The 27,641-nt window shown below is 41.7% G+C and overlaps 1 protein-coding gene across 1 annotated transcript in view; it reads left to right on the top strand.

Annotated features, from left to right (window-relative positions):
- Nucleotides 1-1,665: 1,665 nt before the first annotated feature.
- GRHPR (glyoxylate and hydroxypyruvate reductase) overlaps nucleotides 1,666-27,641 on the top strand; it is a 33,568-nt gene continuing 7,592 nt past the window's right edge. The window contains exons 1-7 of the mRNA XM_043976665.1: nucleotides 1,666-1,823; nucleotides 12,246-12,376; nucleotides 13,929-14,001; nucleotides 14,198-14,314; nucleotides 18,398-18,486; nucleotides 20,526-20,630; nucleotides 26,524-26,659. Of these exons, the coding sequence (XP_043832600.1) occupies nucleotides 1,738-1,823; nucleotides 12,246-12,376; nucleotides 13,929-14,001; nucleotides 14,198-14,314; nucleotides 18,398-18,486; nucleotides 20,526-20,630; nucleotides 26,524-26,659 (737 nt within the window). The 5' untranslated portion in view covers nucleotides 1,666-1,737. The remainder of the gene's footprint in view (nucleotides 1,824-12,245; nucleotides 12,377-13,928; nucleotides 14,002-14,197; nucleotides 14,315-18,397; nucleotides 18,487-20,525; nucleotides 20,631-26,523; nucleotides 26,660-27,641) is intronic.

The raw sequence follows: 27,641 nt of genomic DNA, 5'->3' as shown, positions 1-27,641 counted from the left end.
CGCACATGTGTACATTGCTAATGTGTGTGTTCACATGTGTCCATACACATTATGTATATATGTATGCATATGTGTGTGTGTGTGTGCTAAGAATAAAGTCTATGGGTTGAGATGGAATTCTTGGACATATTCTTATCTATGAACTAAAGAGGAACTTTATCTGAAGAATGAGATGTACAGGGACAAGGAAGCATTGGGTGAGGAAAAAAGGAGACAGAGGAGAGAGGAGAAAGACTTGGGAGAAAATTAGGGAATCAAGTGTAGACACAGCATGGTTGGTGTCAAACTCAAAGTTACCATTTCCACCTCTGTCTGCCATAGCCCAGTGGATCAGTCTGAGACCAAAAGAGAAAGGAGGGTGTAGGGGGTCTCCCTTAGGGAGAAATGATACCAGATGGTGATTTGCCTGTCACCTACCCCTCCCCTGCATCTCTCCCCTCTGTGGAAAGAACTAATGTCAAATCCAAAGCATGTCCTTTCTTTGAAGTTTCTTTTTACATTTATGTTTAATTAGTACAGGATGTCAGCTTAAGATAAAATATGATAGATCATAGCAATTTATTTGCATGTGTTTCACTCCTGGGAATGGAAAGCCAGAGAGGACAGTGACAGACAAGGTCTACAGAGAGAAGAGAGAGAAAATAGACTGTCAGAAGTGTTGGAATTTTGTCCCAGCTGGGAGCTCTAGAGCAAAATGAAAGAGAATCTTGATTTTTATTAGTCTTCAAATTCACACACCAAAAAAAAAAAAAAAGCAGAGAAACAGATCAAGTCATGTGAATTCAAGTTACTGACCCTAGTTAATGCCTGTCTTGAGTAAACAGTTTTAACTGGTGAGAGGAGACTTGGTGAGTAAGGAAGCAAGAGGTACTTCTGCCTTAGACAATTTTATTTTGGTTTGTGGGTGTGTGTTTTTCTTTAACTTTTTACATTTTTACATTTAAATTACATTTACTTTTCCATCCTTCTCTCTAGGCATGTTTCAAAGCTGCTATAAGGAACATGCACGTAGGGGCAGGTAGGTGGTGCAGTGGATAAAGCACCGGCCCTGGATTCAGGAGGCCCTGAGTTCAAATTCGACCTCAGCCACTTGAGACTTACTAGCTGTGTGACTCTGGGCAAGTCATTGCCCCGCCAAAAAAAAAAAAAAAGAGAGAGAGAGCATGCAGGTTAAGAAAATTCCACCTGCAGTTCCCCTGCAACATCCACCCTTAGTTGCCTAGGTTACCGAGATACAGCGACTTGTCCAGGATGACACAGCCAAAGCAGAGTTGGAACGCCAAGCCATGTTTTCCCGGCACCAAAAACCAACCCTCTTTCCACTCTGTCTGAACGCCCCATCTTTCATTGATTCCTATATGTATCATATTTATTCTATTCTTACACTTCGTTTGTATTTACATTTGTCCTTGTCTCCCCGTTAGAATGAAAAGTCTTTGCAACTAGGGATTGACTAATTGCATATGTATCCGCGGTGCCTGGCATGTATGTAGTAGGGGCTTAATAAATGCTCTAGCGGTCAGCCCAGGAACCTCGCCGCACTGCAGGGGAAGGGGCGGAGCCTGGATCCTGGGAGGGTTGGCTGGAAGGCGGGAGGCGTGGGGAGCTTCCCGGGCCGGGCCGGGGGCGTGGCGGCGTCGCGGAAAAGGCTGCGAGGTTGCCCCGTCGCTGTCCACCCCGCCCCGCCGTCCGCCCCCTGGGCCGCACTTCTTAAGCCTTCCTCCAGGGCGCAGAGAGATGAGGCTAACTGCGCGACTGATGAAGGTGTTCATCACCCGGAGGATCCCCCCCGAGGGGCAGGCCTTGCTGGCCCGGTCCGGAATGTAAGAGGGGCGCCCCAACCCCGACCCCCCGCCGCGCGCGCGCGAGCCTCGGGCCTCCCGAGGTGCACCTGGGGCTCTCCTGGAGCTGCCGGCGCCGGTGCGCCCGGGAGCCCTCCTGCCGGCGCGCGCCGGCCGCGCACCTGGGAGCCCGGGCCCCACGCGCGAGCTTAGCTCGTGCGCCGGGGAACGCGCCCCTCCCTCCCGTGCCCGCCTTGGCCCACGAGTGTACGGGACCCTCCCCCCTTCCCGAGCGCCCTTCGTCCGTCCTGAGCCACCGCGACCCGGGCATACTTAAGTCATGCACCCCGTGCGCTTGTCTGCCCGCTCGGGGCCCACGGGTGTCCTCAGCGTGCCCACCCTGACCGAGCCCCGCGCCTCACTCCCGCCCCTCCCCCATCTGGGAGCTCAGTGGATCAGGCCGAGACAAAGTCCCGACCCGAGTGTCGGCCTTCGCCGGGAGGGGAAGGAGGACAGGTGCAATGGCCCGCACTTCCCCACTCCCTGTGTGAGAATTGCCCGGCGTTTGGGGGAGAAGAGGAAGAAAGCTTAGGAAAACCCGGCAAACCACGGGCACGGGAGGTGGGGGAGGGAAAGGCACGTGTCCTCTTGTGAGCCCAGAGCCCGCCACCCCGGTCTCGCCGCCGCGCCTGTATTTGCAGCCCTTGCTTCTTTGCCCGGACCGCCTTGGACCCCTTTGGGTTTGTCACGCCTGGCCTTGTAGCTTCTGATGTTCACCGAGCCCCGAGCTCCGAGCTTAGGAGCCCGCTGCCGGCTCTAATCCTCTTGCCAGGACGCCAAAGTACGGGACGCATTAGGAAATACTATCTGCGGCCATCCCAGTCCAAAGATCACCCACCCACAGAAGGTCAGGGCTAGAGGGGACCTTAGAGGTCATGCACGCCAACTCTTTTCTTTGACAAACTGGAAAACAGGGTCCTTCAAGAGATCAAGTGACTTGTTGATGGTCACAGAGTGACCAAGTTCTTGAGTTTGCCTGTCTGACCTTGGGCCTCAGTTTCCTCCTCTGTAAAATGGAGGGGTTAGAAGGAATACAGAAAATTGAAAAAAACCTTTTCATGGGGGTCAGCTAGGTGGCCCAGTGGGTAAAACACTGGCACTGGAGTCAGGAGTACCTGATTTCAAATCGGGCCTCAGACACTTGACACTTACTAGCTGTGTGACTCTGGGCAAGTCACTTAACCCCAATTGCCTCATCAACAAAACAAACAAAAAAAAAAACCCTTTCATGGACAATCTCTCAGAATGTAATTGGATTGGAGAGATGCCTATCCACTATTCTGGTTCTTTCCCTGTCATCACCCACAGCATTGCAATAAAACTTGGGAAACTGGAAAAAAAAAAAAAAAGAATGTGATTGGGTTGTGGTGTAGGAAGTCATGAGCTGGTTGACTTACACTTGTGAAGGAAGATACTATCCACCTTCAGAGAAACAGATGATGAGTGGAAATAAGTATAGTGAGGTCTTACATATGTGTGTATAGGGTATACAGATATATATGCCTGTGTATAGATATCTCTGTATGTGTATACAGAGAGATATCTATACACAGGCATATATGTGTGTGTCTATATACACAAACACACACACATACATCTATATGCTTAATTTTGCCCTCCTTGGAAGGAGGGGGGAAATAAAAGTACACAGCAGAGAACAAAATAAATCAACAAGGAAGCAAAGAAAAGCTGGGCAAATTTGAAAACAGTAATATTTATTATATAGGATTTCATGAAATGGAAGTTCATTGTTTTATATTGAATCCTCTCCTGTGTCCTGCTGTGTACTTGGAAACTTTTTTTTTCTTTTCTCATTTTGTATTTAAGTTTTTGTAAGACCTACAAATCTAAAGGTCAGTTAGGTTATTTTGCTGATCCTAGTTGAAATAAGGCCTCAAGGCAGGATAACTGGGAATCTTAGGATTTCTGCTAAATTCCCTTTTAACTGGTTTACACAATCTGGCCTTGTTATTTCTTGTTCTTTGGGTGCATTTTGAAAATCTTTTTAGTTGTAGATTTTTCTTCATCTTGAAAAGGACTGTGGAAGGAGAAATGTGCATGTTTTTCTTCAACCATGGTTGAGGTTCTTTACAAAAACCCCTTCAGACCAGCCCCTTTATTGGGTCACCCACTCAGAGTATATTTGCTGGGCCTTTTTCATGGTTCTGGTACCAGCTAGCTCCCTGGGTTATTGTGAGGATCAAATGAGCTATGCAAAGGACTCTGGGAACTTTAAATGCTATTGTTTTTGTTGTTATTATTGTTATAGCTTCTTCCATTGGAGCCATGATCATCTCCTCCTCTTCTTCCTTTTCTCTTCCGGCACCTGCCTCCTGGACTGGAGGCCCAGGGTATATAAGTGACTGTCCCACCCTTTCTTTTCTGGTAATTTATGTCCCTGTTGATCTCCTTTATTCAGGTTTCCTTGTGGCCAAAGTGCCAGATTAACATTGTAGGTCTGAGACTACAACTTGCTATCATCTTCTTAAATGTTGTTTGTTTTTGTTGAGTTGTTTCAGTCATGCCTGTTGGGGTTTTCTTGGCAAAGGTACTGGAGTGGTTTGCCATATCTTTCTCCAGCTCAATTTACAAATGGGGAAACTGAGGCAAATAAGGTTAAGTGACTTACCCAGAGCCACAGAGCTAGTAAGTGCCTGAGGCAGAACTCTATCCACTGCACCACCCAGGTGCCCAATGTCCCCTTTATAAAAAGGCAAAAAATAAAGTTGATTTTATTCTTTTGAGGTTACCCTCCCCTCATGTCCTACTCTGAAATCAATGACACGAGATAAAAATCTGTTAATATTTTACTTGTGGAGGTCACAAAAAGAAAACACGGTGAAGGACAGTAAGTGGTCAGTAAGGCCAACTGGTTTTTTCATGATCTTCCTTTGGAAAAGTTAGGATCTAGTTTGCACAGTTCTGTTCATCATTCCTTGTTATAGGTAATATTTCACTACTTACCTCATAAGGTTGTGAAGCTTTAATATGTTTAAACATTAAACAGTTTGCAAGCCTTAAAGTGCTTAAACATGACCTAATGTGTAGACATTCGGTGACTTTATTTTTCCCATCTGATACATAACCTCAATTGGTTATTGGCCCCAATACAAGCTGTACCCAACTCCCCCAGTCTGACTAGAATAAAATTCTTATCAAAATAAATAAATAAGAAGACCATGCCGGAAAGTCATGAAGCTAAAGAGAGCAGTGGTGATAGAAATGAATAAATCATTGAACTAAATACATTTTAAATGTTTAGAGTAAACACATTTTAATATAATATTATATATATATCAAATGAGATATTTGTATAGAATCTGGCATATAGTAGGCCCTTAATAAATGCTTTTTCCTTTCCCAGTCCCTTATTGCCGCCGCCCCCCTTTGCTCCCAGAAGCTGTGACTAAAATGCTGGACTTTGTCATTAAAAATCTGGCTTCAAAGATTCAGACTTTGACTCCAAAAAGGAAAATATCTATGTTTATTTTCAATGAGGTCTCAGTTCAGTGAAATAGATTTATGTTTAAATATAAATGATTCATATAAAATATATTGAATATATTCAGACTAATATCAAGAGGAATAACCAATAAAAATGTTTATGATTTTTGTAAGAAAGAGGTGCTTTGGAGGTATAGGATAACAAAAAGAACTCATTTCATTTAAAAGACAAAATAAAAGGTATTTGGGGTTTCAGATTTAATACCGTGAAAATCCATATGATAAAGGTGAATTTCTATCACTCCAAGGTGAAAAACACTAGTGAATCAAATTTGCTGCAACTCACATTACCCAAAGAGTCTACTGCATGAGACTCAAGAATGATGGCAAAGGACCAGACTTAACATAAAAAAATAATAGTTATCCCTTCTACCTTGCTATTTTCCCCATCAAGGTTTTTCTATATTGTGGGTCAGCATAAGAAATCAAATGAGAATTTGGGGGGGAGTTTTGTGGAAGCCGCAGACAACATGAGAAGGCCAGCAGGTGATACAGAGCCTATGACCAAATACTTAACCCAAATGTTACAGTAAGGTACTATAAAAGAAAAAGAAAAAATCCAGACTTCTCTGGTAAGAAGGGAGGGCCAAAAAATTTTCCATGTATTCTCCAGATTGACACGGTGCCCCTAACTCTCCTGATGTGGGAAGGACAGCTGTAATTTACCTTTATAAAGCACTCCGCAGGGGCAGCTAGGTGGCGCAGTGGATAAAGCACCGGCCCTGGATTCAGGAGTACCAGAGTTCAAATCTGGCCTCAGACACTTGACACTTACTAGCTGTGTGACCCTGGGCAAGTCACTTAACCCCCATTGCCCTGCAAAAAAAATAAATAAATAAAGCACTCCGCAGCTTACAAAGTATGAACCAGCCAGCCAGACCGCAGACATCAGTTCAGATCATCCTGAAGTGGACTCTGCATCTCAGCATCTCTGCTGCTGTCCCATCTAGGACCCCTAGAGATCAGACAGACCATAGAGGACTACTTTCTTTGGCAGTCCCACCTCAAGGCCGTTTTCTTGAGCCCAGCCGGCTCCAGGCTCCAGACCCCCTACACCCTGCTCTCTCTGCCTCCCTGACCCTCCGCTTTCTGCTCCTGGCTGTCAGAGCTCTAATTACATCAATATTAGAGTTGCTTCTCTTCCCAGGAAGGAGCAACTGACCCCCCTGTTCCCTTAGACACCCACCATTCCTGTAACTCGAAACCAAACCTCCCTTCCCTGGCCAGCACTCCAGTGGATGTGTGGTCTTACTGGAACGGAAGTTTCATGAGGGCAAGGATCATCTTGCTTTTATATTTGTATCCCCAGGACTTAGCATAGTGCTTGATATATGATAAGCACCTAATATGTGGTTTGGGTTTTTTTTTTTGTCTATTCATCATTAAAAGGAGTCTCTGACTTGAGAGGGACATTAAGGAGATCTGCTTTAGACTTTAGGTTTTTAGCAATAGTTGGCCCACTTATGGAGATTTAAATCTTCTCCTGCCCAAAATGCTGGTAAGCCAGTGACCTGGACCTCTCTTCCTGACTGTTTCTAGGCTTGGGTAACCCAATTGCCATAGGCCTTTACATCCCTGGAAAGAGCAAGGAGGAATCATTTTGAGGCTTGCAGAAAGTCTCCTGCACTGTGCCAAGATATCTTGGGGAGGGGGGGTACCTCTTTAGCTGCACCAGAGGGAAAGTGAGAATCTTAGAGATCATCCAGTCTTGATAGAGTACCTTGCTTGAAGTCACATAATATGACAGTCCTAGAATACAAATCTGATTCCCATCTCTCACAGAAATTGAAACTTAGAATGTGGACTGAGAGATTGCCCTCCTTCAAATTTCCCTCTATTTTTCCAAAATGTTTCAATCTCTGCCCTTCACAAGTCCAAATCCCTACAAATTAAAGGGGTAGTGTTGCAGAGGGGATAGAGCACCTGACTTGGAGTGAGAAAGACCCGAGTTCAAATCCTGCCTTAGACACTGGCTGAATAAACCTAGCCAAGTCACTTAATCTTTGTAGCTCAGTGTCCTCATCCGTAAAACGATGGGGAGATGCCCTACTTGTGATTTATATATAATAATCATAATTACTCATGGTTCTGATCTGGATGATTTCTTTGTAGTCACCTTTACAGATTCCTCCTCCTTATGCAGCTGAAGACCCCTCTTCTGAGCCTCCCACAATTATCTTCCACACCCCCAGAAGTCTGATAGAGGATTCTTTCCAGTATAATCTATATTATAACATAATACTAGTAATATGTAATATATACAGTATATACTAATAACAGATAGGAGTTGGAAACAGGCAAGTTTGGGGTCTTCAGGAAGTTGCTAGACAGCAGAAAACACGACTTGCTGCTCTGCCTCGCCTCAAACCCTCACATTGGAGCTAAGTACAAGCCAGTGACCAGGTAGGTGCGGCATCCCCGCATATGGGTTCGTGGTCCTCCTGCCCAACCTCAAAATTGTGCCCTGTTCCCAGTGAACCCTTTAAGTGGCTGTCATTTAATAATGCAGAGGGCTTGATTATTAAGGGAGGTTATTTTGTTTTGTTGTCCTGAAAGGGTTACCTAAATAATAGTTTAGAAGCTAGACAAAATTCTGCGTGATAGAACGGCATTTTCCATGGTTCCTTGACCCTTAAAAAAGATCATAATGTGGGGCAGCTGGGTGGCGCAATGGGTGGAGTACCAGCCCTGGAGTCAGGAGTACCTGGGTTCAAATCCTGCCTCAGACACTTAACACTTATTAGCTGTGTGACCATGAGCAAGTCACTTAACCCCAGTTGCCTCACTAAAACAAAACAAAACAAAAAACATAATGTTGTTTCTAGTCTGAATGGTTCCTGTTGAGTTAAATAAAATGCTAACTATACTCTGGATTCAGAATATTGTTTTGTTCAGTCGTGTTTGACTCTCCATGAAACCCCCATTTGGAGTTTTCTGGGAAAATCACTGGAATGATTTGTCATTTCCTTCTCCAGTTCATTTTACAGATGAGGAAACTGAGGCAAACAGGGTGAAGTGACTTTCCCAAGGTCACACTGATAAGTGTCTGAGGCCAGATTTGAACTTGTATCTTACTGACTCAGTACCCAGCACTCTATTCATTGTGCCACCCGGCTGCCCAAATAATTTTGTATGCCCTAGTAAAGTATTTGGACCCCATCACCAAACCTAAAAGAATGTTTGCTCTTACATTTACAGAGAATTATTACTGTTATTACCAGGAAGCCCAGGTACATTTTTGGTATCATCTCATTCACACTTATCTGTTTTCCCACCTCACTGATTCATCAGCTTATGTTTATCTATGGCTGCAATTGTGTCTGTGTTATTATGTAGAGTACTATGTGTGTGAATGTGTACTCATACTCACACACACAATGGCCCTAGAATCAGGAGGACCTGAGTTCAAATCCATCCTCAGATACTTACTAACTGTGTGACCCTGGGCAGTGGGCTTGAAGACTAAATATTGCAGAGAATGTGTTGGTATACATTAGGAGAGGAAATTCTCATGAGGAGCTCTTTACACTCATGAAATCAGGCCTGTATCAAATATATACATGTATATATTTATATTCACACACATACATATTGTCATATACACATATGCATACACGTGTATATGACATATGTGTGCATTTGATGCCAGCTCTGATTTGGTACGAGCTACATGGCACAGTGGATAGAGTTCCAGGCTTATAGTTAGGAAAAATTCCATGAGAGAGGTCTTCCAGTTATTCTCACTTTATAGGTGAGGACATTGAGCATTAAAAAACTTAAGTGTTTTGCCCACGGAGACTTAGCCATAAATGTAAGAAGCAAAATTCAAACCACATCTTTTCTAATGCTAAACCTGGTGTTCTTTCCAGTGTTGTGTGCTATTTGTCATATAGATACTCAAGACTCCCTTTCAGATGCTTAGGCCATGTCATCATAATGAGTGGTAGCCTTAAATCACCAGTCTTTGGGGCATTAAGCATTTATTAAAGTATAATGGGGGTTAGTAAAGAGAACCAGTGGAGTTCAGAAGGAAAGACCCTGGCTCCCTGAACCTGCTGCTCCTACCTCGACCTCCAACAGAAAAGAATGATCCCCCGCACTCCCGGAGCAGAAGCTCCCTTCGGGCCTCCCAGGCGCGGTCCCCACTCACAGCTCCAAGCTAATTGGCTGGTAGCATTGATTGACGTGACTTATAAGCGGTTCTATGAATAGATGTAACAGTTCTACCAATAGAACTGTTCCAGATGCTAGTCACATGCTTTTTCCTCAGGGTGGTGCTGCCCTACTTCTCACAATGTCTTTCTCACAGGGGGAGGGGGGGGGGGGGCCGGGACGGGACTCTGATGACTCTGATTCTCAGATGTGGAACTCAATGGTTGGCAAAGCATTTTTCCTCACAAAAGATGGATTGTAAAGATTACTGTCCCCATTTCCCAGATTAGAAACTGAGGCTTAGATTAAAATTGGGTCCATAAATGCTAAATATTGCTTTTGATATGTACATTATTAATAGCTATGCTTTCAATTACAATACTTATTTTAAGAACCCCCTGAAATTTTTCACTTGGACTACTTATGCCCAATACTTATTTCAGTATTTTACCTTGCAGTAGGTAATGAATAAATGCTCATTGAATTGATCACATACCCAATTGAGATTTTTTAAAAATATTTTTATTTGTATCTTCTGTTGTTACATGGTCCAAAATTTCCCCGGTATCATTCCCCCTCCTCTAGAACTATACCATACAACAAAAAAATTTTACGAGGAGGAAAAAAAAACCTTAAGTAAAACTGATCAATAATAATAACTAGAAAGTATATGACACTTTACAGTTTGCAAAGCCTTTACCAATATCTCATTTTATCCACATAACTCTGGGAAGTAGGTACAATTATTTTTCCCATTTTGCAGATGAAGAAACTAATGTATTTTTCACACATTGAAAAAATTTTAAATAGATGTAATGTTCCATACCTGTGAATCCCCTCTCCACCTCTACAAAGGGGTTAGAGGAGTTGTCTTTTCATATCATCTTATGTCTTTGTTATCTTGCAGCATTTTTTTCCATGTTTTGTGGTGCATAGTTTTCTTGGCTCTGCTTACTTTGCTCTGCATCAGTTCATGTAAGTCTTCCCATGCTGCTTCATCATAACTGGCACAACTGGCACCTTGAGATTCCATTATGTTCTGTAACGATTGGAATAACGCCACCTGCTGGATACTTACTGTAGAAGAGTTCTGCCCATGAAGCGAAGGTCTTTGAGGGCAAGACCAGGCATCAGGAAGTGACGCGGACGAGTGGGAGGAGGAAGGAAGAGACTGGCGCTCAGTCTGGGGCTCTTTCCTGAGGACGCTGGCGGAGAAGGGAGCTGGAAATGTGTTCTCCCTTTAATAGATAGGAATCTAGGCCTTTTTCTCTCTCTCTTTACCAAATTCTTGTTTTCCTTAATAAATGCTTAAAAGTCTAACTCTTGCTAAAGCTTATAATTTATTGGCGACCACTCATTAGATATTTTAGACAGTTTAGCTAGAATTTTAGCCCTTAACAGTTCATATACCATGAACATTTAGTCACCCCACAAGAGGTTTGGTTTTACTAGAATGGAGTATAACGTAGTGGATACAACTGGATCTAGAGACAGAGAGATCGCATTCAAATCTTGCTTCTAAGTCACTTAATCTCTCTAGGTGTTAACTACTTTTTTTTTTTTTTTAGTGAGGCAGTGGGGGTTAAGTGACTTGCCCAGGGTCACACAGCTAGTAAGTGTTAAGTTTCTGAGGTCGGATTTGAACTCAGGTACTCCTGACTACAGGGCTGGTGCTGTATCCACTGCGACATCTAGCTGCCCCTGTTAACGTCTTTATATAAGAAATAAGAGAGGGAAAAAGTTTAATTACATAAAAATAATAAGCAACATTTTTATAGCACCTACTATGTGCCAGGCACCGTGCTAAGCACTTTACAAATCTTTATTTCTCACAAGAACCCTGGGAGAGAGGTGCTATTATTATCCCCATTTTAAAATCAATCAACATTTATTAAGCACCTACTATCTGCCAGTCACTTTGCTAATTAAGCACTTTACAAGTTTTATCTCATTGATCCTTACAGTAATCATTAGAGATAGGTGCAATTTTTTTTCTTGATGGGGCAATGAGGGTTAAGTGACTTGCCCAGCGTCACACAGCTAGTGTCAAGTATCTGAGGTCAGATTTGAACTCAGGTCCTCCCGAATCCAGGGCCAGTGCTTTGTCCATTGTGCCACCTAGCTGCCCCTCAATAGGTGCTATTATTGTCCCCATTTTACAGGAATATGAGGAAACTGAGGCAAACAGAAGTTAAATGACTTGCCCAGGGGTCACACAGCTAGTAAGTGTCTGAGGTTGGATTTGAACTCCAGGCTGGGCAGTCTATCCACCGAGGCACTTTAGACTACATCTAAGACCCTTCTGGAGCAACTATGTGGTACAGTAGATAGAGTGCCAAGTCTGCAGTCAGAGAGATCAAAGTTCAAATCCAGTCTCTTAACCCCTGTTTGCCTCAGTTCCTCATCTGTAAAACAGGAACATACTAAGAAAATAGTAAACCACTCCTCTATGTATCCTTGCCAAGAAAACCCCAAGGACAGTTTCCATGAGGTCACAGAGTGGGACAGGATTGAACAACATCTTAAATCCAAGTCACTTAACCGATCTGAGGTTCAGTTTACTCATCTGTAAAAATGGGAATAATAATAATAGCACCTCTGTCACAGAGCTATGAGAATCCAGAAAGAGAGAGTTTCCCAGATGCTTTGCAAACCTTGTAAATGTGAGCTGTTCTTACTAGTGCTTGGTGTTTTCCGAAGCCTGTATGGCCACATGGGATATGCATTAATTCTCCTTTCTTCTTTCAGTTCTAAAATAGAACAGTGGGACTCAGATGAGCCCGTACCCAGAAAGGAACTGCTGAAGGGAGTGGCTGGAGCACAGGGCGTTCTCTGCCTTTTGAGTGACAAAGTAGACAAAGAACTCCTGGATGCTGCAGGTGTGTATGTGGGTTTCTCGATTAAAATTTCATACTGTAGCATAAGGACCCTAGCGTCAGTGGTTGAGGGGATTGGTGCCCGCTCCTAAGCCTTTTTTTATCTTTTAAAATCAGTTCAAATAACATACTCTCCACCTCCAAAGAAAGAACTGATTTTGGTGGAACCTAGACTGAAGCATGCTATTTTTCACTTTTATTTTTTTCTTTTATTCAAGTTTTCTTGTACAACATGACTAATATGGTAATGTTTTACATAATTGCAAAAAAATAATAAAATAAAATCAGTTCAATCCAACTGACTGCATGCCTACTTTCTGCCAGGCTGGGCACTAGGGATAACTGTCCTGGGCCTCAAGACCTGTTCAGAAATAACCCTTTACTACAAGGGAGGAGGGTCTGAGGACTGCAAAGAAGGAGGCCAGTGGATGAGCTCTCATCCCATGCATTCAGGGAGAGAGAAATCGCTTTCAGCTGGTAGGGTGAAACATCACGGAGATGGCACCTGAACCCGGTTGCAAGGAAGGAAGGAGGGAGGGAGGAAAGGAAAGGAAAGGGAGAAGGAAGGATGAAGAGAGTGGGGAAGGAGGGAATAACATCAACAGTAGAGATAAGGGGAGGGGGAAGAGTCCATTCCATGTATAAGAGCACATGATCAAAGGTTCAAAGATGGGTTTTTGTTGCAAGATAGAAAACAGTCTGACATGACCTTTACAGGTTTTTTTTAAGGGCACTCACAAGGTAAACTGCTGCCTTGTAAACTAAGGCAAGTCACTTACAACATCTCCAGACCTTATTTCACTTTTCTATAAAATGAGGGGATTAGGTAAAACTGGGAATTCTTAACCTTTTTTATCTAGTGCACCCCCATGGCAGTCAAGAGAAGCCTATGGACCCCCTTTCAGAATATTTTAGATATATAAAATAAAATATCCTTATTTTGAAATAAATGTTTAAAAACAAACAAAAAAGCCTCCTTATATATAATAGAGTCGAACATTGGGGCTAGGTGGCACAGTGGATGAAATGTTGCCTGGAGTAGGAAGACTCGTCTTCCTCAGTTCAAATCTAGCCTCAGATGATTACTAGCTGTGTGACCTTGGGCAAGTCACTTAACTCTGGTATAGAATCTATGCCATATCCAATATAAAAGAAAGAGCATTGAATTTGGAACTTAGGTTTGAATCCTGGTTGTGCTGCCTTGTAAACTATAGCAAGTCACTCATAACATCTCCACACCTTACTTCACTTTTCTGTAAAATCAGGGAACTTGGTTAAATCTGGAATTCTTAACCTTTTTTGTGTCATGCACTCCTTTGGCAGTCCAGAGTAACCTCTGGATCCCCTCTCAATAGAAGGCCTTTTGGCAGGAAAAAACAAGGACACTAAATTGGACCCAGAACAGCAAGAGCAAAAGTCACATTTCCTAAAGAGAAAGCAAGCCGTGTTAGATTATATTCACTATCTTCTGTGGGAACTGTCAGGATTAATGTTTAAGACATCCTAAATTCCGTAATGCAAGACAGCTGATTTTTGGTGTCTTTCTATTTACCAGGATCGGGTCTCAAAGTAATCAGCACGCTCTCTGTGGGAGTTGACCATCTTGCCCTGGATGAAATTAAAAAGCGGTAAATGCAGTCTTTTGTTCTTTTCTAAGGAGCATTAGGGATTGTAGGAGTTACTGGAGGGGAAAGAAGAGGATTCTTAATAATTCAGGCAGAAGGATTGACTAGGAAAGAGGAAGGATTAAGAAGAATTCTTGAAAAGAAAAGTAAAGGAATATTCACTGTGGCGGTTATGGAACTTTGTTTCTTGAATTCCTAGAGGGATCCGCGTGGGCTACACGCCAGACGTCCTGACGGATGCCACAGCAGAGCTTGCGGTGGCCTTACTCCTCAGTGCCAGTCGCCGGCTGCCAGAAGCCATGGATGAAGTGAAGAAGTGAGTATGTGTATGTCAGAAAGAGTCAAAGCAGTATGTCATCTGCCTGGTTAATTTTTGTACCCTATGCGACCTAATATAATGCCATCTGCAAGCTACCAAACATTCTTATATTTCTCTCTCTCTCTCTCTCTCTCTCTCTCTCTCTCTCTCTCTCTCCCCATTTATTTAACCATTTTATTGTAGTCTATTTTTTTAAATCAGCTAACATATGTATGCCCACTTTTTATTCACCAAAATATATTCATTAATTATAACCATAGTGCTCAATTCCCTTGATGGAGTCAGGGCACAGAGAATAAAGCTTCCTAAGGAGACTTTTGTTTTAGTTGGTTGTTAACACATGTGATGGAATTACTGGGTGGGTGGCTTTTAAATTCATCTTTTTTGAAGCAGGTAAGTGGAGATTTGCATGAATCTTCCTCCAAAGGTGAGAGGAGTGGAACCCCATTTACACTTCTTGAAGACTGATGCACAACTCTGTTCTCATTGGGGGGGGGGGTGAAGGGGGGGACACAAACCCAGCAAAGACATTGTAGACATTTCTAACTCATCATGATGCTGAGTGTATTAGGTAAAAAAATGTGTTTGGAACTTGAAAGTATAGACAACACCTGGTGATTTAGCATAATTGTTGTTGTTCAATCATTTTCAGTGCATCCGACCCTTCATGATCCCTTTTTTGGGTTTCCTTGGCAAAGATACTGGAGTGGTTTGCCACTTCCTTCTCCAGCTCATTTTACAGATGAGGAAACTGAGGCAAACAAGGTGATTTGACTTGCCCAGGGTCGTAGCTAGAAATATCAGGCTGGATTTGAATTGAGGACTTCCTGAGTCCAAGCCTGGTGCTCTACACACTGCATCGTCTAGCTGTCCCATTTAGCATGATTAAGAGCTTCTGTTTTCTACATATCCAGTGTTTCAAAATGGGTCTCTTTCTGCCTTGTTACTAGGGACTTCCTTACTGTCTCAAAATAGTAAAGCTTTTGATTTAATTTAGACTATCTTAGTTTCTGAGAATTTTTGGTGAGGTAGAAAGCATTGACTTTGAATCAGGAGAATTGATTTTGAGTCAGGCAAGTCACCGCACTACTCCAAACCTCAGTTTCCTTATCCAGAAAATGGGGATATAATACTTGCAATACCAGCCTCACAAGGAAGAAGTGCTTTATAAACCATAAAGTACCATTCAAACAAAAGCTATTATCATTTCTTCACCTTTCATTTGTGGCCATACCTTCCTCATTCCTTCCCACACTGCCACTTAGAAGGGTCAGTGCAAATTACCAGAACCAAGAACTCCCTCTACCTTCAGTACATCTTGACAAATATTTATTAAGCTCTTGCTGTGTGCAAAGCATTGTTCAGAAATGGAGTGATTCTGTTCTATTTGTATTTTTGAGTGTCGGCTCCCCACTTAACTTGTAGGGTTTCTGAGGTTAGGAGTCCACCCTAGAACCAAAGCTTCAGAAACCCTACAACACTTTAGATGTTGCTTTACTCCCTATGGGTATTCAGTAAATAACAATGTGCCCAGAGTCAGGGATTTTTTTTTTTATTGATTAGGTCAGTTGTCTCACCCAGAGCTCCATTCCCATCTCCCACTTTTGTCTCCTACAAAGTCATTATCTTGACCTGAAAGGCACCAGTATAACTGTATATTGGTGGTCCTCAAAGTGTGGACCATGAGTTTCTGAGTATCTCTGAGGCCCTTTTAGGGGGTCTATGAGGTCAGGATTATTTTTTTTTAATAAAGTATTTTATTTTTTCCCGTTACATGTAAAGATAGTTCTCAACTATAAGCTTTCCAATTTCAGATTTTTCTCCCTCCCCCTCCCCTAGACAGCAGGTAATCTGATATAGGTTATATATATATATTTATACATACACATAATAACATTAAACATATTTCTGCATTAGTCATGTTAGGAGAAAAATCAGAGCAATGACGAAAAACCTCAAAATAGAAAGACAACAGCACCAAAAACAAAAGAAATAGTATGGTTCATTCAGCATCTATACTCCACAGTTCTTTTTTTTTTTCATGGATTTGGAGATCCTCTTCTATCATGAGTTCCCTGGAACTCTTTTGTACCATTGCATTGATGAGAAGAATATAGTCCATCACAGTAGATCAACTCACAGTGTTGATGATACTGTGTACAATGTTCTTCTGGTTCTGCTCATCTCACTCAGCATCAGCTCACGTAAGACCCTCCAGGTTTCTCTGAACTCCTCCTGCTCATCGTTTCTTACAGCACAATAGTATTCCATTGCATTCATATACCACAACTTGTCCAGCCATTCCCCAATTGATGGGCACCCCCTCAACTTCCAATTCCTTGCCACCACGTACAGAGCAGCTATGAATATTTTTGTACATGTGGGTCCCTCTCCCCTTTCCATGATCTTTTTGGGAAAAAGACCCAAAACTGGTATTGCTGGGTCAAAGGGTATGGACAGCTTTATCGCCCTTTGGGCATAATTCCAAATTGCTCTCCAGAATGGTTGGATCAGTTCACAGCTCCACCAACAACGCATTAGTATTCCAATTTTTCCACAGCTTCTCCAACATTTATTATTTTCCTTTTTTTGTAATTTTAGCCAATCTGATAGGTGCCAGGTGGTACCTCAGAGTTGTTTTAATTTGCATCTCTCTAATCATTAGAGATTTAGAGCATTTTTTTCATATGGGAATAGATAGCTTTGGTTTCTTCATCAGAAAACTGCCTGTTCATATCCTTTGACCATTTCTCAATTGGGGAATGACTTGGATTCTTATAAATTTTACTTAGTTCCCTATATATTTTAGAAATGAGGCCTTTATCAGAAGTACCGGCCATAAAAATTGTTTCCCAGCTTTCTGCTTCCCTTCTAATTTTGGATACCAGGATTATTTTTGTAATAATACTAAGGCATTGTTTGCCTATGAAAATACTCCTCTCTTTTCTAATGACATTATCTATGGGAAGCCAAATTTTCTTCATGTATGTCAACCAAAACACAGTAGATGGAATACAAAAACATATATGAGAACCCAGCGGTCTTTTAAGCCAGGCATTTTAAAAAGAGATTTGCCAAAATATGTGAAATGATGCCACTTTCCCTCACCAAATTTGTTTGTTTTGGAAAATGTAGTTATTTTTCATATTTTGCATGACTTCATATTTATAAAATGGGTATACTAAATCTTGCCTTTTCAGTGGATGGGGGGAGAAGTGGAGGGAGAGAAAATTTGGAACTGAAAATAAAAATATTTTCTAAAAATATAGTTATTTTTCATAAAATGCCATTTATATTACATATAATGGGGTTTTTTGTTATTAAGTTGTTTCAGTCATGTCCAACTCTTCATAACCCTATTTGGGGTTTTCTTGGCAAAGATATTGGAGTGGTTTGCTATTTCCTTCTCCCACTCATTTTTACAGATGAGGAACTGAGGCAAATAGGATTAAGTGACTCACCCAGGATCACACAGCTAGAAAGTGTCAGATTTGAGTCTTCTTGACTCTATCCACTGAGTGAGCTACCCAGCTGCCTTTAATAGGTTTATATTGTTAAATGTCTTAAAATCTTATAAGTTTTAATGTCTAATATGGTAAATATCAATAGGTTTTACCAACATAAACAAAAGCTCTTTGGGGCCCTCAATAATTTTTTAGAGTGAGAAAGGGGTCGCAAGACCAAAAAGTTTTATGATAACTGATATAGAACAATTACTAACAGCCTAAGTACAAGGTCTGTTGGAGAGGTTGTGCATGTCCCTCTCACTGCTTATTACATTTTCTTTTCAGATCCTAGGAAGACTTCTCTTTCTGGGTTCAAATCTGGGCTCAGATACTTCCTAGCTTTGTGACCCTGGGCAAATCACTTCACCCTGTTTGCCTTAGTTTCCTCATCTGTAAAATGATAGAGAAGGAAATGGCAAACCATTCCAGTATCTCAGTATCTTTGCCAAGAAAAACCCCAAATGGAGTCATGAAGAGTCAGACACAACTGATAAAATGACTGAACAACATACTTGAGGTATATTATTGAACTCCTGCCACAGTGTTTCAGTTTTTCCTGTTCTTTTTATTCCAGTGGTGGTTGGACTTCATGGAAGCCACTCTGGATGTGTGGCCATGAGCTCTTGAACAGCACAGTTGGAATTATCGGGCTCGGAAGGATAGGTAATGTCTCTTTTCTGCATTTCATAGCATTGGTTGAAATCAAGGATATACACAGTAAGCTACTGTCTACAACAGTGCTAAATGATCACTTTGTTGTTGTTCAGTCATTTTAGTCATATCCAACTCTTCATGATACCATTTGGGGTTTTCTTGGTAAAGATATTAGAAGCAGATTCCTCCTCCAGCTCATTTTACAGATGAGGCCACTGAGGCAAACAGAGTTAAGTGAACTCACCCAAGGTCACACAGCTAGCAAGTGTCTGGGGCCAGATTGGAACTCAGGAAGATGAGTCTTCCTGATTGCAGACGCAGCGCTTTATCCACCAACTGCCCCAAAAGAAATGAGTAAACATGTAGAAATCAATAAACCTTTTTCTGATGGAAAAATATAGAACTTAGAACACTAACAGCCCATTTAGCCCAGACGACCAAAATGTAATCCTTTGAATTACCTTGTTTCTGATTTTAAAAATCAAACAAACGAATCAAAAAACCCTCAGGACTTAAAAAAATAACAACAAAAAGCATCCAAAATAAAAAGTATTTAGTCACAGTAAAGAGAAACAAAGAATTCTATACATGCCTAGAGCTTCCCTTTTGATATAATGAAAGCAAATAAACAAACTGTGGAATCATAAACCTTGGGTCCAAAAACTGTGACTCGGGGCAGCTAGGTGGCACAGTGGATAGAGCACTGGCCCTGGATTCAGGAGGACCTGAGTTCAAATCCAGCCTCAGACACTTGACACTTACTGGCTGTGTGACCCTGGGCAAGTCACTTACCCTCATTGCCATGTTCCCCTCCGCAAAAAAAAAAAACTGTGCTCCCATATTTACAAACTGTGAGATTAGCCTCTTTTTAATCTATAAAATGGGGAAAACAGCACTGGATTTTGATGACCTGGATTTAAATCCCAGATGTGTGACTCACTAGCTATATGACTTCAGGAAAAACACCTTCTCCTGTCCTGCCACCACCCCAGAGGGCATTACTTGACTCATCTGTAAAGTGAGGGAGCTGTATTAGATTTCTCAGGTCTCTTTTAAGCTCTCAGTCTATGAGCCTGTGATCTGCTTCTATGTAACTCCCAGGGATGCAGTGGGAAAATGTTCTGTAAAAACAGAGGGTGCCATGCAAAAGCAAGATATCATTCTGATTATCCTCATGTGCTTTTTACCAATCCACATGGCAGAGGGTTAGAGGTGTAGTGCCCTGGTGATCTGGAAAATCTGCATAAAGAAGAAGTCTAAATTTTTGCTTTTTCTTTTACGGGGTGTTCATAGTACCTTATTGTAAAATCTGGGTTGATACTAGACAATATTATACATAAATTTTATTCATTTCTGAGTTTCTAAACTTTTTCTCTGTCATTTACTGACTTACACATGTCATCTGTGGCTTCCATAAAACTCCCTCAAAATTCCCGTTTAATTTCTTATGCTGACCCACAACATCAGGACTCCAAGTTGGGGAAAGTCAAGATGTGAAAGGGATGGGGCAGCTAGGTGGCACAGTAGATAGAGCACCGGCCCTGGAGTCAGGAGTACCTGAGTTCAAATCCGGCCTCAGACACTTAACACTTACTAGCTGTGTGACCCTGGGCAAGTCACAACCCCAGTTGCCTCACTAAAAAATTTTAAAAAAAAATGTGAAAGGGATAACTGTGCTCCCATTGTACTTGTTTGGACATACTCCTTTCCAATGACTTGTCCCCTCAAGCACAACCAATTTTATTATCCAAAGAAATTTAGAACTCGCTTTGGTGGGAAAAAACAGTTGGCCCACACTCACCAGGAGAGAGTGTTTCTTGTGTTCCACCATAAGCCCACATCGTTTCTCCATTAATAAAGAGCTAAATAATGATGAATCTACCTAGTGGTGTCTGTTCTCCCAAGGTCAAGGGTGCAAACACACCAACTCCAAATGGGTCTGTTTGATCATAGTTACAGGAAATAATTGCCACCTCAGTCCCCTTCCTTCCACTCCCGTGTAGGGTGAATGGTACGGAACAATACAGATGCTATTTTTTCATTTTCAGGCCAAGCTATTGCCCGTCGTCTGAAACCATTTGGCATCCAGAAGTTTTTATATACTGGACGTCAGCCCAAGCCCAAGGAGGCAGCTGAGTTCCAAGCGGAATTTGGTAAGTTTGGCGTTCATTTAAAAGGCAGTCGGGCATATGCTCGGGTTGTTTCTGATTTATGTCATGATAAATCCTTCAAATGGGAATGACAAGTCAGCTTTTGTTTGCCATTGGCATCAGGGGCCTTTTTGAAAAAAACGTGCTATCATTGAGAAGAATGAGGCCTTAGGGTATAGAAAGCTGGCTTTGGAACTGGGAAGACCCCAGTTCATGTCTTAATTCTGACATATCCAGGCTGAGTATCCCTGGACAAATCAGTGAAACTTTCAGCATCCTGAGTATTTTTCTAAGACAGAAAAACAGTTGCCAATCTTCATTGAAAGAGAGTATTTCCTCTCCAAAGACTTCCCTGTACCGATGAGATCAACTTGGGGGGAAAAATAATCATTTACTATAAAGTCAGAAAGACTTGGATTTGAGTCCTGGTTCTTCCTGGATGACATGGGCCACAGTTTGAGCCTTTGTTTCTTGATCTGTAAAACGGGGAAGATATTTGTACCACCTACTTTGTAGGGTTGTTGTGTGGAAAGCACTTTATAAAAAAATATAATTGTGACCTTTGATTGACTATGAGTAACCTCAGTGGTGTCAAAAGAATAGTAAACTTTTATGTGCTGGTTTCTTTGTCCTTGACCCCTATAGTCTTTCTGTCATTTCCCCACTAACCTGAAATTTATGAACCAGAAGTGATAGGACCATTTAGTTTAATGCCCTCATTTTACAGGTGCAAAAATTGGATTAACCATCACTGTGTGATTATATTAACCATCCTGTTTACTTCACCTGAAAATGAGGGTAGTGGGTTAGCCACTTGCTAAGGTGCCTTCTTCTAAGATTCAATGAACTAATGTTAATGATTTTAAAATAATTACAAAACATAAACACAGAAATCCAGACAGGCGAGGTGACCTTGGCCAAGGTCACAGTTCATTAACAACAAAGATAGTCAAGAAACATTTATTAAGCACCTACTATGTACCAAGCACTATGACTGGGGGGGGGGGGACTTTCAGCTCCCAGTGTTTTACTGTGTCAAACCAGATGAAAAAGCAGTGTAACAAAATGGAAATAACCTGAGATTTGGAGTTTGGAGACCTAGGCTAGAATCCCAGCTCTGCATGGGACCACGGTCAAAAAGCAGTCTCTCAGGGGCAGCTAGGTGGCGCAGTGGATAGAGCACCAGCCCTGGAGTCAGGAGAACCTGAGTTCAAATCCGGCCTCAGACACTAACACTTACTAGCTGTGTGACCCTGGGTAAGTCACTTAACCCCAATTGCCTCACTAATAAAACAAAAACAAAAAGCAGTCTCTCCTTTCTGTAAAATAAATCTAGGTGGTGAAGCTGATAGAAAGCCAGCCATGCAGAAGCATGGCTGAGAACTTGAGTTCAAATCCAGCTCCAGACACTCACTAGCTATGTGACCCTGGGCAAGTCACTCGGTTTTCTCGTCTCTAAAATGAACTGGAGAAGGAAATGGCAAAGCACTTCATTATCTCTGCTAAGAAAACCTCAAAATGGGTCATGGCAGACTGAACAAACAAGTAGGTGTGGTCTCTAACCTTGTTTCTAGCTCTAAAGCCTACGTGGTTTTGATTGACAAATATCAGAGGAAGGTGGGCCCTTTTTGCAGCGTGTTGCCCAGTTGACTATTTTTGAAGTAAAATTTGAGAAGAAAGGTTAGAACTCTGCTTCTCCACCCCCATCTCTGAAAGCCCAGGGCACCTTTCTTCTCTCTTGTTAATATTTTTTTAATTCTATTTGTTAGCTTGGGCTTGCCTTTAAAAAAAACAAACTTATTTTTGTCCTTGGGAAGAGATTTTTAGGTTAGATGGCTTTGGCATTTATTTGGTGTTTTCTCAAGGGCGTTTTACCCCATGCCTCAGCTATTGGGAATATTTCAGCCTGTGTCTCAGCCCTTGAGATAAATGAAGAAAGATGCTGACAGGCATATCACAGTTCTGACCCAGCTCCACCCTTCTGGGGTGGAAATGCTGATGAATTTAATTAAACAACCCGCCAGGTGTAGAGCACTGGGCTAGGTGCTAGGCACACAAAGATAAAAATTAAGCCATCCCTGTGCTCAAGGACCATACATTCTACCGAGGGGATATAGCATATCCACAAGTAAGTAAATAAAAAGTGTGTACAAAATTAATTTCAGGTGGGAGAGGGTGTTTAACTCTGAGATTGGGAAAGACCCTGAATAAGAGGTCGCCCCTGAACTGTGCTTTGAAGGAATCCAGAAATCTAGCATCATAAAAATATAACAATATGTTAAAATAATATACTCTTTTTTGATTAGAATGAGTTATGATTTTTATTACATGGTATTTCTGTTTAATTATCATGATATATTATTACTATTATAGCTAAGATTTATGGTAGCATTTACCATGTGCCAGGCATTATGATAAGCACTTTAAAATTATTATCCTATTTGAGCCTCATAACAACCCTAGGAGGTAGGTGGTCTTAATATCCACATTTTACAGATGAGGAAACTGAGGCAGAGGTTAGGTGGCTTGCCCAGCTTCATGCAGCTGATTAGTGTCTGAGACTGGATTTTTACTCAGATCTTCCTGACTCTGGGCTGGTGCTAAAATCTGAGATTTTTGGATAATTTCATTTATAATGAATTGGACAGAATTTTCCTGATATTATTTAAATTCTAGACTTTTCTGTGCCCCAAACCCTAGGCTTTTCAGTCTTAAATGAAATGATGATTAAATCAGTAGACTTTAGAGCAAGACAGGACCTTAGAGATTTGGCCCAACTCCTTGTCATTCATTTTTACAAATATGGAAACTGAGGCCCAGAGTGCATGAATGATTTGCCTAAGGTCACACAGCGGTAGCAAGTAGTAGAATTTGAACCCAGATCTTTTGGTTTCAAATCTTCCAGTGTTTTTCCTATTGTGTCACATGTTTCAGAAGCAAGTCTTTTAGTTATTTCACATACTTTAGCTCTCAGCCTCTAAACACAAAAGCATCTTGAAATCCATATTGTTTCATAATGTCTCCTATCTCTTTGTTTCCCCAACACATCCTTCACTTTTTGTTCTCCATGCCTAAATATCTTCCCTCTGTGTTTTAGCAAAATAAATTTCAGTTTCTTATTCACAGCTACAAGTTTTTATAAGCTATATGAAACCAAAATATTTTGGCTAATATTTTATAACAATGTTCCAAATACAAATGGATGATGAAATAAAATTTCTCAAAGAATTGTGAGCAGTTTTCATTCACACTTGTCGGTCTTTTAAGGAAAATGCTCTTCAGGTGATAATTATCTGTCATCCTAATGCATGCATAGTCTTTATAGACAAGACTTATTCTCCTAACCTACATGCACACTACTATATTCCCCCCTTCCAGGTTCTAGGGGTACCCTAAAGGGTTGTAGCGCTTTCTAATGCTATTGGCTTAAGTCCCCATTCTGGTGCATTCCACTGACTGCCACCAGTGATTAGCATCCCACAGTCACTTAAGCAATTAATATCTCCTGATAGAATCAGTAAGCAATTATCAAGTTTTACTGGGATATTTACTGAGAAGATATAGCGTGAACAAAAGTTCAAACATGTGCTCTTCAAAAGGATGGAGATGGGGCTCTCCCACTTTGTATCCAAGGCCATTTATAGAAGGGATAGCAGCTCATCCAGTTTTCTCCTCTTGTAAAAGCAGAGTCCTAGCCCTTAATTTGTTAGTTTTCTTCACTTCCCAGGGTCCCAGGTGTTGTAGGGTAGTAATTGGTGGGATCATCTGTCACTTCTACTCCCAGATCTAAGAACTGTGATCTTTGTGCATTGTAAATGGTTGAGAAGGATGAAGGAGGGGGGCAGCTAGGTGGCGCAGTAGATAAAGCACTAGCCCTGGATTCAGGAGGACCTGAGTTCAAATCTAGCCTCAGACACTTGACACTAGCTATGTGACCCTGGGCAAGTCACTTAACCCCTATTGCCCCACAAAAAAAAATTTTTTTTAATTTTTTTTAAAAGAGAGAAGGATGGGGACAGCTAGGTGGAGCAGTGGATAAAGCACCGGCTCTGGATTCAGGAGGACCTGAGTTCAAATCCGGCCTTGGACACTTGACACTTACTAGCTGTGTGACCCTGGGCAAGTCACTTAACCCTCATTGCCCAGCCAAAAAAAAAAAATCTAAAAAAAAAAAAAGAGAGAGAGAAGGGTGAAGGAGCAAATTGGAGAAGAGTCTGACTCTTCCCCATTGATGATGACTTTGGGCCTTTTCTCAGATAGGACCTCAGTCTTTAAGATCTTGTAGGGAAATTCCCCCCTGATGAACAGGAGGTCATGAGCTCATTCATATAATAACTAACATTTATATATCACTTTAATGTTTGTTTGCAAAGCATGTTATATATGTTATATCATATTATCCTCATGACAACCCCATGAGGGAGGTGTTATTAATATCCCCATTTACAGATGAGGAAATTGAGGCATCCAGGTGAAGTGACTTGCCCTGGACCACACAGTTAGAAAGTTTCCGAGGCCAGATTCAAACCCAAATCTTCCTGATTCCAGGTCCAGGTCCTACAACACCTAGATGCCTCAAAGAACAAAAGGAATAGTTTGTTTGTGTCATGGATAAAATTCCTGTTTGACCTCTCCTCAGTCAGTCTCTACACTCTAAAGCGTACTATAGGTAGAGTGAACAGGCTTAGAGCCTTTATTCAAGGTCTTTTATCTATGAGATGGACTGGTAAGTCACTCCCTGGAGCTAGACCAGGCCCTAAAATATGTGTGTTTGTGTCTGCCCGTCTGTCCCCAGCCAAGGTAGCTTGTGGGCTGGCAGATTTTTTTCAAGTTTATCTCCAAGCCTGATTTCTTAATTTAGTGACATGGATCACATTTCCAAGCACTATCACTTGATAAGTAGCATAACTCTACCCGTATGGCATTAGACTGTGTCATCAGGAAGTCGATTTTGAGAGGACCTAGTCTTTAACCCACCAAGAATAGCAGCAGTTGCTCAGAGAACCTGTTCAGAGGAGAAGCACAGTTAGTGGCATACGAGGAAGAACATGAAATTTTGTCTTGCATTGTCCGTATTAATCAGTCGTTTATTAAGTGTCTTCTATGCACCAGGTATTACAACTTAAGAGTCTCAGCTTCCTGGGGCAGTAAAATGTTAAGTGACTTGTCTAAGGTGACCTAGCCTATAATATGTCAGAGGGGGTCTTAGCCCAAGCCTTCTTGGCTCTAAGACTGGTTCTCTTAGCGAGATTCCACCCTGCCGCTACACATTTTAATACTACAATTTGTAAATGAGCAACAAATAACAGAAGTCACTCTCCATGACATGTAAGTATGTGTGGTGTACTAAAATCAAGCGTGTTAACAGTGAAGGCCTATGTCGCATAGTAAAATATGGGGCACATGCAGGATGGGGGTGTCCATTGTCACTAAGTCACATCAGAATTCTGACTTGCCTGTTGCACTACTTTTAGTCTAATTTTTTCCCCCTTAATTTCTTTCTTTTTGCAGGGGGTGGGGTGTTGGACGCACTTGGGGTTAGGTGATTTGGCCAGGGTCAACAGCTAGTAAGTATCTGCATATTTAAACTGGGGTCCTCCTGATTCCATGACTGGTGCTCTATTCATTGCTGCTAGCTGCCTCATCTGATTCTTTTAGTGGCTTTGCCCCCCACCACTACCCAGGTCCTCAAAACCTGTGATGATTTTAATTTGCAAGGCAGCTATGATTATTCCAGTTCCAAAAATGGAAAACTGAGCTCTTCCAAGAAGCCTTTTGATAGGAGAGATAAGTGCATCAATGCTTCAGTTCCCATTCTTTTGGGAGTTATTTCATTCTTGTACCTGTTCTGTTCCTGTACAACTGACCCATCCCCTCCTCCCATTCTTCCCCTAAGTGTCTGCTGAGCAGCTGGCAGCCCAGTCAGACTTTGTTGTGGTGGCTTGTGCTTTAACCCCTGAAACCAAAGGGATGTGCAACAAGGACTTATTCCAGAAAATGAAGAAAACTACTGTGTTTGTCAACATCAGCAGGTAAGGCTTACATTCTGGTGACTATGTCTCTCTAATTTTAATTTCACATTCTCGTGCTACTGATGATACCTCTGTTTGAACATGTGTTTCTTTCTTTGAACCAAGCCAAAGAGAAAATCAGAAATAAAATGAAACCCATAATCTCTATTTAATTCTGGGGGGAAAATAATACCTTGCAACTGGAATGTATATTGAATTTCCTAGGATGAGGAAGGCTTACTTGTAGGCTTTAAACATTTGCATAATGGAGTTGGTCTTGGCAGAACTGAATAGGACATACATCTGCAGAAGGCTTTGCCAGTTATTTTGTAGCACAGAAAATAGAGTGGTGGGCTTAGAGGAAGAAGATCTGGGTTTGAATCCTTCCTCAAACACACTTAGTATCTGTGTGACTTTGGGCAAGTCACCTAACTTCTTAGCCTGAAATTTATCATCTGTGAAAGAGAGATGGTAACAGCCCCTAATTCACAAGGTTTCTGTGAGAATCGATAGAAATAATAGCTGAAGAATGCTTTCGAAAACTTTACAGTGTTAAACAAACATTAGCTATTATTCTTAGTTCTAGGAATGATGGTGCCAATTTCTAGCATTGCTAACGTGAAAGGTTAACATGCTTTCTCCACCAGGGGGAGAGTTGCCTGTTTTATAGAAGGTCTTCAGCTACTTTTCATTAATGGGCAATCATTTAACAACCAAAATCTATCTCTTCTTTTATGCTCCAGAAATCCTAGAGAGGTCAAGGAATCTACCAAGTTAGGTACACAAGAGATAATCCAAATTTCTTAACTGCTGAATTCTTTACTCTGAACCCTTTTTTTGTTGTTGTTCACTCGTTTCAGTCACATCCAACTCTTCATGACCCCATTTGGGGGTTTTCTTGGCAAAAATACTAGAGTGATTTACCATTTCATTCTCCAACTCATTTGACAGATGAGGAAACTGAGGCATACAGGGTTAAGTGACTTACCCAGGGTCACACAGC

This window comes from Dromiciops gliroides, chromosome 1, assembly GCF_019393635.1.
Source record: "Dromiciops gliroides isolate mDroGli1 chromosome 1, mDroGli1.pri, whole genome shotgun sequence".
Taxonomy (NCBI): Eukaryota; Metazoa; Chordata; class Mammalia; order Microbiotheria; family Microbiotheriidae; genus Dromiciops; species Dromiciops gliroides.
Note: the sequence above shows the minus strand (reverse complement) of the source record. Positions and strands in the feature narration are given on the sequence as shown.